We start from the raw sequence: 10,787 nt of genomic DNA, 5'->3' as shown, positions 1-10,787 counted from the left end.
AATAACTTTTCAGAATTTACAGAAACTCTGGATTTGTCGTTGTAAAACATTATTTTTGTATGGCATTAATATTTCCCTCGTGTAGCCTTTGGATGTATTGCATAAAAGCATTTTTCTATAAAACTGTTTAACTGCATTTGCTTGTAAATTATAGCAGAATATTATGCGTCCAGAACTGCTTAGCTCCAATTATGCAGTTTTTTGACAATACTATTCATTGCAAAGAATTCATATTTGTGTCTCATAGACATTTATATCATTAACGCTTTTCAGAAAAAAATTTAGATGTAGCTCCAATTTTGGTATTTTATTATGACTATGCAAAGTCTTATAATAAGCGATTTACTCAAAACCTCATTTCTGAACATAACCACTTCTGGCTGTCAGCCCTACACACACACACACACACACACACACATATATATATATATATATATATATATATATATATATATATATATATATATTATATATATATATATATATATATATATATATATATTATATATATATATATTATATATATAAGTCATATCACTTTTTCCGTGATTCATATACATATATCGAGCTACAATGTCCTTTAATATCTAATTCGCTCTACCTCGGAATTAATATATTTTCATATATGCTTAACCGAAGGGGAATTTTTTCTCGATAATAGACTTGCCTGGATCGGGGCGCGAACCCAGGATCCTTTCAAATCCAGGAACGTCAGTGAAGCTTTTATTACTACTACACTACCGCGGTAGTGTAGTAGGTAAAAGCTTCACTGACGTTCCTGGATTTGAAAGGATCCTGGGTTCGCGCCCGATCCAGGCAAGTCTATTATCGAGAAAAATTTCCCTTCTGTTAAGCATATATGAAAATATATCAATTCCGAGGTAGAGCAAATTAGATATTAAAGGACATTGTAGCTCGATATATATATATATATATATATATATATATATATATATATATATATATATATATATAATATATATATATATAATACATACATATACATATATAAACGAATGCAACAGGAAAATGACAGGCAGAAGTACAGTGCCAAGCACCTTCACATGTTGTTTATTCACGCATCGACGGGTCCCAAATGAGACAGTTTGAAAAGAAGGTTACAAAGTAAACAAAAAGAACAAGAATACAAGATGGTTAATTGACAAAGCGTTTGTGCCCTGTCGATATGTGCATAAGCAACACACGCAAAAGAGCTTGGTACTCGTCCTTCTTGATCTTTTCTGCGCTTTTTGATAATTGTGGTGTCTCCTCCTTTCTCGGGCTTCCGACATCTATACTGGGATATTCATCCTGACCTGTCTGTGTATCACAGTGCACTTGGTACACTTTCCATTCACCATGCAAGGATACTTATCGTTGAGGTGGCCACAGAGGCGTGTACCATCTGAGTCCGACGATGTTGTATAGTTCCCTGTCTTCTTCGGATCGGGTAACTCTGCACATATAATCTGGTCTAAATATTCAGGCTTTCATCGCCTCTTTACGCCAGGTGAGCATATGGACGTTAGGGAGGCCTCGCTTCTGTCAGTCGATGGTATACATCCAGGCATTCAATTCACCAAAGACCCTTCCATCCTTCACCAACCACAACAGTTTGTTTACTTTTTGATGAAATACACAGGCAACAATATCATGTCTATCAGTTGCTTGCTGTCCTTCAAAAAGGTTATCAACAATGTCTTTTCATTTGGTGCTCCAAGTTAAGGTTATAAAAAGTTGGCTACTTGTTGGAGCATTAAACCAACATGCATGGAGCATAGCTTCCAAATCTAGAATTATGTCGTTCACTTTTTTGTTCAAGCCAATTATGGCGACAACGTTGCTTTACTAACTCATTTCCACCACCCATAAAAAATATATCTACACACTGGGGCTCTTCGATGGCGTCATTGTTTGGCATTGGCAGTAACCTACGGAAATGGTGATAACACTGATAACACTGCTCTTGTATCCCGAATGTGGCAGAGAATGCTCCTTCACACATCTCCTTAATAAAGCTCTTAACAAACCCAAAGGAAGTCATCATAAATCAATTGTTATACTTCCACATTCTTTGACACAACTCGTTATCCTTGGCCGAGTTTCCTGTGAGCAGTTGATGTGAAGCTGCGGAGGATCAGGCAATAGTTCCAGTCTCACCAAGCCTCCAATGCAACCTATTCTAGGAGTTTCCCCAGGCCACTTTGCCCTGCAGGATGTGCAGTTATTGTCTATTGAACCAATAAGTATACATTTGGATCATTTCCATAATCTTTATTTGGATTGTATCTTAAGGCAGCTTGGTGCCTCATGACATTTCGAGTTTTATGAGATGTGGCTCGTCAGTCCTATCCCGTCCTTGTTGTAAGCATTTATCTGGAGATGTTTCTGCATCTCTGGATCGCCAACGTGACCTGCCTGGCTCTTGTTTGGGCTATTCTGACAATGGAAAGACATGCTTCAGTTTATTCAGCCGTTTCAGCCTGCTTTGCACTTGTGTGGGCTGATCTGTCAGCTGAACAGCAGGCTTCTGTTTCTTCAGAAATTTCTGCCTGCCTGGCTCTTATGTGGGCTGATCTGTCAGCGGAATGGCGTGCTCCAGTTTCATTTGCAGTATCCTGTAAACATGAAAATAATATTGGATTTGTGATGTTACAATTTCCCAGAAAGATCATCGTAATATGAACTGTACATGATGTAATAGCCATAATCTAAATATTAATACTTTCTACCAGAAAGTATTAATATTTAGATTATGGGTGCACGGACGTGTATGTACATAGCCTACCTAAAAACGTGTCCGTGACATACAACGGGCATCAGAAGTTCGGCGACCAATCGATTATCTCTTCTTGGGGGGCATTGTCCACTACTGCAGTAGTTACTGCACCAGTTACAGAATAGGTGAATTGTAACATAGATAAGTTGGAAAAAGACCTGCATGAAAGGATTTTCAATGTATGGATTAAGTTAATTGATTAAGTATTTATGAGTCAAACCAGGTTTATTGGTATTTTTGTACATGCTAGTGAGAACAATCGTGCTATTAACTGGAAAGGGGATAAAAGGATTGTGTATTCTAATAATGTAATCGAAAGGAATATCATTGAATCTAGCTTTATAAAAGAAAGTTACAACCATAATATGAACTTCAGTCGGGGAATGTATAAACTGATCTTTTAATATCAAAAGAAATTTGTAAATTGTTTAAATTTTAAGGTAGGCAGTAGATATGTATGGAAATAGGATTATTATATCTGTAAACACAGTAAAGGGGCAGTAGTGCTAATGAGCCCGCCTCCCTAACACCTGTCAGGTGTGGATTTGTTGTCCTACGGTGGGTGAGTTTATAGGTAGTGTCCCTGAAGAATATATTGTGAGTTTAAGTCAAATGAGTTTTGAAAGCCACTCCTACCTTGACACCTGCCTGAAGGTGGATCTGCACTCTCAAACGGTTGTGTGTATGTTCGTCAGTGTTGTTTTCGTAGTATATATATTTGTGACTTCTAATATTATGTATCAGTCTTTCGTCAATGGCTTGGAAATAAAGTCGAAACCGGTCAGGACTTACACCCCACCTCTTATTTTTCATCTGTGGATATGTGATAAATGAATCACGTGCTAAGTGATTATAATAATTTGTATTCATAAATATGTATGTATATATATATATATATATATATATATATATATAATATATATATATATATATATATAATATATATAACTAGTTATATATACTATGTATATATACATAAAAGGGCAGTTATTACCACCTGACTGAAATCAGGTGTAGTGTGCGGTGCTGCCTGTCACTGCTGACACGGAAATGCCATAGACTTGAGATTCCGATGTTACATGTTTCAAGGAAGAGGATTGCCTAGTTCAGGATTGTAAAACCCTTGCGAGGAAAAAGCCCCCTAAAGGGGAGATCAGGGGCTCTTTCTTGAGGCCACCAAGAATAACTGTACACGCATCAGGGCCTTTCCTTTTCCGTGGTCTACTAATATAGGGGCAATAACGGTACGACCTGTTCTGTGTTTCTGAACGACGGTTTGGGGTACAGTCATGATCTGTTCTAAGGCTAATTAGCAGTTAGTGAAGGGTTGTGGGCCTTTTGTTTTGTGGTAATGCATCCTAATTGATAAACGAGTCCCATCATATAAAGTTCTTTTCACAAATATTGATATTCAAGATGCCCCGTTTTGGCTTTTCAGTCAAAGAATTCTAAAATGATAGATTTCTTTTATTGACCTGTGGCGTTCTTTCATCTCCGAAGACATCCTCTGATAGGAGAAAAAAATTAATGTTGACATAGACATGATATATAAATGGACCTGATGGAATGTTTTTCGAAACCAACAACAAGAGATTTGTCCCTACAAACTGCTATAGTTTTCCATTCATGTCGTTTGAAAAGCGATAAAAGAAGACGAACTGCGCAATTGAGAGAGAAAAGTTGATCGGAGGAGAGGAAGCTGACATCGTAAAATGAGGACAAGTCTAAAATGAAACAGGTTTAATAGTTTCGTTGATGAATAGCCTGATGCTGATGCTACGAAATTTGAAAAAGATTGTTTGACCGGATAGTCTGATGGAAGACAGATATGCTCTATAGGATTATTAATGAAAGATATTATGAAGATCGTGATTTCTCTAGAATTTTGTGTGGGAGCGTAAAACATCTCAAAATGTAACATTCAGGAATGCCATCTCAATTATTAAATATTTGTATATGCTGTGAATTAGGCCAACAAAGTTAACTTTGTTGGCCTAATTTGCAGTATTTCAAAATAGATATGTTACATCACAACAGTATTACTTTGACGGAAATACTAATCTTTTTTGGGCCGAATGCAACCAATGCACAATAGGAATGGTTTTGCGTTAATGGTCGTGGTCATATTTATTTTTCGTTTTGATGCTTTGAAACCTCAGCTTTTAGTTGTCTGTCAAAGAAAACTATTATGCTGACTTTGTCTGTCCGTCCGCACTTTTCGTGTTCACCCTCAGATCTGAAAAACTACTGTGGCTAGCGGGCTGCAAATTGGTACGTTGATCATCCGCCCTCAGATCATCAGATATACCAAATTGCAACCCTCTATTTAGCCTAAGTAGCTTTTATTTTATTCATAGTTAAAGTTAGGTATGATCTTGCATCTGGCACCACTATAGGTGACAGTAACACACGCCACCACCAGGCCATGGCTGAATGTTTCATTAGTCGCGGCTGATAGTTTCATGGGGCGTGACTGAGAGTTTCATACAGCATTATAAGCTATACTGAAAACTCGATTGCGCCGAAGATACTTTGGGAAATGTTTTTACTTTTTTATTTTCTGAATCTGCTTATATTGCTGTTCAACTGGTCCAAGTCCCTCTTTTCAATGTCTTGAAAATCACATCATCTGTCTTTAACTATAAATCACTTATAGCCTTTCCTGGTAAGTGAGATGGAAACTGGACTCATATCATATCATAAAGTCATTTAGGTAATTCGGCTTGTACTATCGAATATTCTGTAAATATAGATAACATATTATCAGACATGGAACATTGATTCCTTTTTAAGTCAATGAAGATTAGAATGTTAAAACTGATGTTTCATATTATGTAATTTAAAATACTTCAGTATGAGGGAGGAAATAACTTTTACTTGGTCACGCATGTGTTAAAGTTTTATATTATGTTTTCCATCATTAACAATAACAACAAGGAAAAAATTCATGGAAGAGTCGAGTTTTACGTACAGCGTATAATTTTGTATGAGCCGCAACCCATAAAACTTTCAGCCTGGTGGTGGCCTACTCTTATAGCGGTGCCAGACACATGAACATGGCTAACATGGCTAACTTTAACCTTAAATAAAAAAAATAAAAAGACTGATACTAGAGGGCAGCAATTTGGTATGTTTGATGATTGGAGGGTGGATGATCAACATAGCAATTTGCAGCCCTTTAGCCTGAGTAGTTTTTACGATCTGAGGTCGGACAGAAAAGGGCGGACAGAGACAGACAGACAAACAGCCACATCAATAGTTTCCTTTTACAGAAAATTAAAAGTAGCTGCTGCTGCGATAATTATCAATTTCAGAAAGATCATAACTTCATTTAAAAACCTAGAAATCTTGTGTAGTCAGTGTGCTTGAAAAGTGAACTTGTTAATATTTTCCATTGCTGTATTATTGCATTCTGACTAAAAAGATAATGATTATGTACAATAAGAAGTTTTGAGATTAAGAAATATTGAACGAGAACATAGTGTAAGTGGTGAAGAGAATTTTGTAATGAAAGGTTTTTATCACGGAAGTATAAAGTAAGAAAAAAATGTCCGTAGTAAATAACAACAAATTCCTTACACTTCTTAATACCGGAAATCGAGAATCATGGTAATGTTACATTTCACATTTTTTTGTAGATTATACGCATAGATTTATGATTGCAGTTCCCCAGAGATCCGTTAGAGGGCACTAAAACTCAAAGCTTCACTTTATTTAACGTCGCAGGTTTGAAACTTTCCTCTGCTGAGCTTCTAGATTCCGTGAAACAATGATGTATTTCAATCTTAAATTTCCAGGTGAATGTCAGAATTTGTCCAAATCGTCCCTAATTATTTGTAATACCAGATAAACAAAGACACAGTCAGACGTCGGAACAAACTCAGCTTTCGAAAAAGGAAAGCAAAGAAAGAGACGTCCAACTTTCCAGAGACGCCTCCCTCTCCGCCTCTAGATGGATGTCGGAAGAGAAACTCTGCTTAGCCGAAATCTCTCCATCTCATTCTTTCCCCGAGATTTGTCAAGACCACAGAGGGAGTGCCAGGAGGAGGAGGAGGAGGAGGAGCTTTTCCTTTGGAGAGGTGGACAAATTGTCAAACGGCTATTTTTTGTCGAAGGAGGAGAAATTTTCTTTGAGAACCAATGTCTTCGCAGGAGTCGGAAATAACTCTAGTTATTTTTATTATTATACGTTTTCATATGGCTTGCTTTTTTGTCTGTTTGTTTGTTTGTCTGGGTCAAATCTTGCAATTCAATTTTCGACCTGTTCCCTTCGTCCGATGGACTTCAGGTGATAAACAATACAACCTTGCATGATCAGTAGATCAGCAGTGACCTCTAGTGACCTTATAGTGACCTCTACCAGTATCTCAGGATTTGAATGAATTGAATAACGCATTTTTCAAACCTCCTTTGTCTCGAGAGGATCGATAATGTCATGTTCAATTTCGTTAGCTACAATAATAAATCGTTTATAATTTCTGTCAAGACTAAAAAGTATAAAATAAAGTAGAAATAACTAAATTTTAAACTCGCTTCTATTAAAATGCACGAAAAAAGTAAAATAATTTTTCTGAGGCGCACACAGATTTTTCTTACAATGAATCATGTCTACAAAAATAAAACGCAAGGTGCCAAAACAAGGAAGGAAATGCAACAGGGAATAAAAAAGTAATTTCCGGTGAGAATTTTCCTTCTATGTTTGGGGACCACGCTTGTATTTTTGTAGATATGATTTATTGTAAGGAATTCCGGGCGTCTCAAAAAATTATTTTTAACTTTTCATTTCATTTTAATAAAGAAGTATTTAAAATTTCTGTTATTAGTCTCTCTCTCTCTCTCTCTCTCTCTCTATCTCTCTCTCTCCCCCTCTCTCTCTCTTCTCTCTCTCTCTCTATATATATATATATAATATATATATATATATATATATATATATATATATATATATATATATATATATATATATAATTCATTGTAATGAAATATGCTCTTTAAAGTTTTTTTTCGTTAGCACTGCTTCTAGTTTTGAAATATACCAAACTACAGCTTTCATTTAAGTTTGTCTTTAAGTAATTAAAGACAAACCATTGACATTGGATATACAAATCGAAAATCCCCGGCTAAATCTCGCAGAAAAGCTTGACCTTTGCCCTACGAATTGAACGTCTTGATTTATTAATTTTCATTAGAAATACCTCAGATTATGCCACGAACCCAAATATACGATGTTCAGGGGACGTAAAGTGGGATCATCGTAACTTTCACAATGGGGTATTATTTGGCCGAGGCAGATTGAAATATCCGACCTGCATGCGTTAAGATAATTCCAGCCAAGCACGGCAGAGCTACATCAAATCGATGGTAATCTTTTGATGCGACTATTCTCAGTTCTACTGAATGCCATGGTGTCTGTTACAAAAGGAAAAATGAAAGTGAATTGGTTGCAGCTATTATCGGACAAGCGTGACCAATCAGTGGTATGGGGTGGGGATGGGAGTGTACCCCCATATATGCGCAAATTTGTTCGTCATTCGTTTACCTACTTTCTTTCGGTGTACTATTCAAGGTACAGGTTGCTGCCACCATTCTGTTAGCCACACATGGCATATCAGTATTCTACTTCCAGTTTTGGTATGATAATTGAATTTATTCCTACTTTGATATTTTTCATTGCATCGATTTCTTAAAAGAATTGTGATTAGGAATTTGGGCTAGTAATTATTCACAATAATCTTGATAAATTTAGCATTATTGTCATTACCTTCAAAACTCCTCTTTGATGAAGTGATTTTTTTGTCTCAACTATCCAGTGTTTCTTCGAAAAGACGAAGCACCTTGGGCGAAAGTTATTTCGAAACTAGACTTTTAGCCAATATGTAGAGGACGATTTTGAAGTCATCCATGTCCGGACTCTGGCATATTTACCGTTTGTTGTTGGACCTCAAAGCTGCCGCCTACTTCTTTTCCATTAAACTTTTATGGTCTCCTGTTTATCGCCAGGTAGTGAGGAGTTCTGATGTGGAAGAACCATCTTGTGCTTGCACAGAATACAGCTTTATGTAAATGTCTCCAAAGCAAAGCAACATATTATGTTTTTCCGCCATTTATGTTTCCATGAGTTGCCTATTACTGCCCATATTACTTAAAAGTCGTCGGATTTTAGTTTCTATAATTTGTAGTCCTGTGTCTTAGCAAATCTTGGCACCATCAGAAGCTTCAAGATGCTATTCATGCTTCGTTCTGGCGTTCTTGATGCCATTAAGGTACCTGGAAATGGCAAATGATGAATTCCTCATTTGATAATCACATGAAGTATCACCCTCAATGCTTTGCAGCACTTTCACTTCTTTAAACGTTCAAGAAGTTCAAGAACTCCTTTTTCATATTCTAGGTCCGATTGTAGATGGACAGATTTTCCGTCGACAGCCGTCAATGGAAATGTTATTTTTGCATTGACCGTATGGCTGTTCCGTTCGCCACCCCGAAAAGGCAGCTTACATTCAACAATAATAACAATATCCTATTTCGAATATTAACGGTGTAATTCGCATAGAGTAAATTATTAAAGCCTTTTTCAGTTGAAAATGTATACCCAGATATCCTTTTATTTACCTAAAACTTACACATCGCATAACTATTTAAAGCCCGGGACGCAGTGTTAACATGCGCAAGCACCACAGGCGGGTGGACAGATGGAAAAAAAACAGAGTATAGTTAAGTAGGTATCCAAAGCAGGTGCTGTGGCCCAGTGGTACAGAGCTCGGTTCACGTAATAGGTCTAGGGGTAGTGCCCAGTGTATCGCCCATCAGTCCAATGAGGCTTAAGTGAGCACCAACGATGAATTGCTGATAAACGGAAGACAATACCCTGCTATAGACAACTCCTCCTAAGGGGAAATAAGTATATGGTATAATAATAATACACACACACACACGTGTATGTATATAGAATATATATAATATATATAATATATATATCCATATATATTAGTTCATGAGAGGTGTTTGTTAAAGGAAATTCGATGTGATTAAAGAATTTCCACGAAAATGCAGACCAAGGAAAGATATGGGACCGGCTCATATCGATGCCTATGAACTGGATCTTTCATTTAGGCCTTCAGAAAGTGGAGACCATGGCAGAGGAAAGAATGTATATATCATTAAAGCAAAAAAAAAAAAAAAAAAAAAAAAATGGTTAAGTTCCAGTGCATATGGATTAACAAAGACAAAACGGCCTTTGTTTTTAGTAACCAGCTTTTTAAACAGATCGATGGGATGGCGATGGTCTCCCCTCGGCCCCGCCTTTGTTTGCCAACATTTTCATGTGTTCCCTGGAGGAGCAAGTAATGGAGGAGTGCCCCTTGTCCTTCTGTCCCTTATTTTACGCCAGGTATATAGACGACATTCGTTCTATTGAAAAATGAATATGATGCTGACAGATTCCTAAACCTAGCCAACAACTTCCATAATAATATTAATTTTACTATTGAAAAAGAACAAGACGGTAAGTTGGCTTTCCTTGATGTTTTAGTTACTAAGGACAATGATCATTTAACACGACCATTTTTAGGAAAAGTACATTCACCGGACTCGGCTCCAATTTTTATAGTTTTTGTTTTAATTTTTAATTAAAATTAATTCTGTGCATACCTTGGTACATCGTCTCTATCTCTAACTTCTAATTGGCTCTCTTTCATTCTGAAATTCTCTTCCTTAAGCACTACTTCCGTAACAACTGTTTCCCTGCCCATCTAGTACTTTAGGTTATTAAGAAAGTTCTTGATAAAAAACAAAACTTGCACCCTTAACACCCTAAATGTACGTACCTAAACTTACCATATACGCAAGCTTTTGTTTTTTAACCACCAATCAAAACTTTGCCAAGCAGTGTACTAAAATTATTGAAAATCATATTGGTGCTCTAAATATAATTAATTCCAAAAAATCCCAAAACTATTGGCTCTTTGTTTCCCTTCAAGGATCGGCTCTGTCCTTTGATGACGTCGGC

At 36.6% G+C, this 10,787-nt stretch overlaps 1 protein-coding gene across 1 annotated transcript in view; it reads right to left on the bottom strand.

Annotated features, from left to right (window-relative positions):
• Nucleotides 1-2,465: 2,465 nt before the first annotated feature.
• LOC135199080 (dnaJ homolog subfamily C member 7-like) overlaps nucleotides 2,466-10,787 on the bottom strand; it is a 29,907-nt gene continuing 21,585 nt past the window's right edge. The window contains exon 3 of the mRNA XM_064226996.1: nucleotides 2,466-2,618. Coding sequence (XP_064083066.1) covers nucleotides 2,466-2,618 — 153 coding nt within the window. The remainder of the gene's footprint in view (nucleotides 2,619-10,787) is intronic.

Source organism: Macrobrachium nipponense, chromosome 25 (assembly GCF_015104395.2).
Source record: "Macrobrachium nipponense isolate FS-2020 chromosome 25, ASM1510439v2, whole genome shotgun sequence".
NCBI classification, from domain to species: domain Eukaryota; kingdom Metazoa; phylum Arthropoda; class Malacostraca; order Decapoda; family Palaemonidae; genus Macrobrachium; species Macrobrachium nipponense.
The sequence above is the reverse complement of the archived record's forward strand: the minus strand, read 5'-3'. Positions and strand labels throughout refer to the sequence as shown.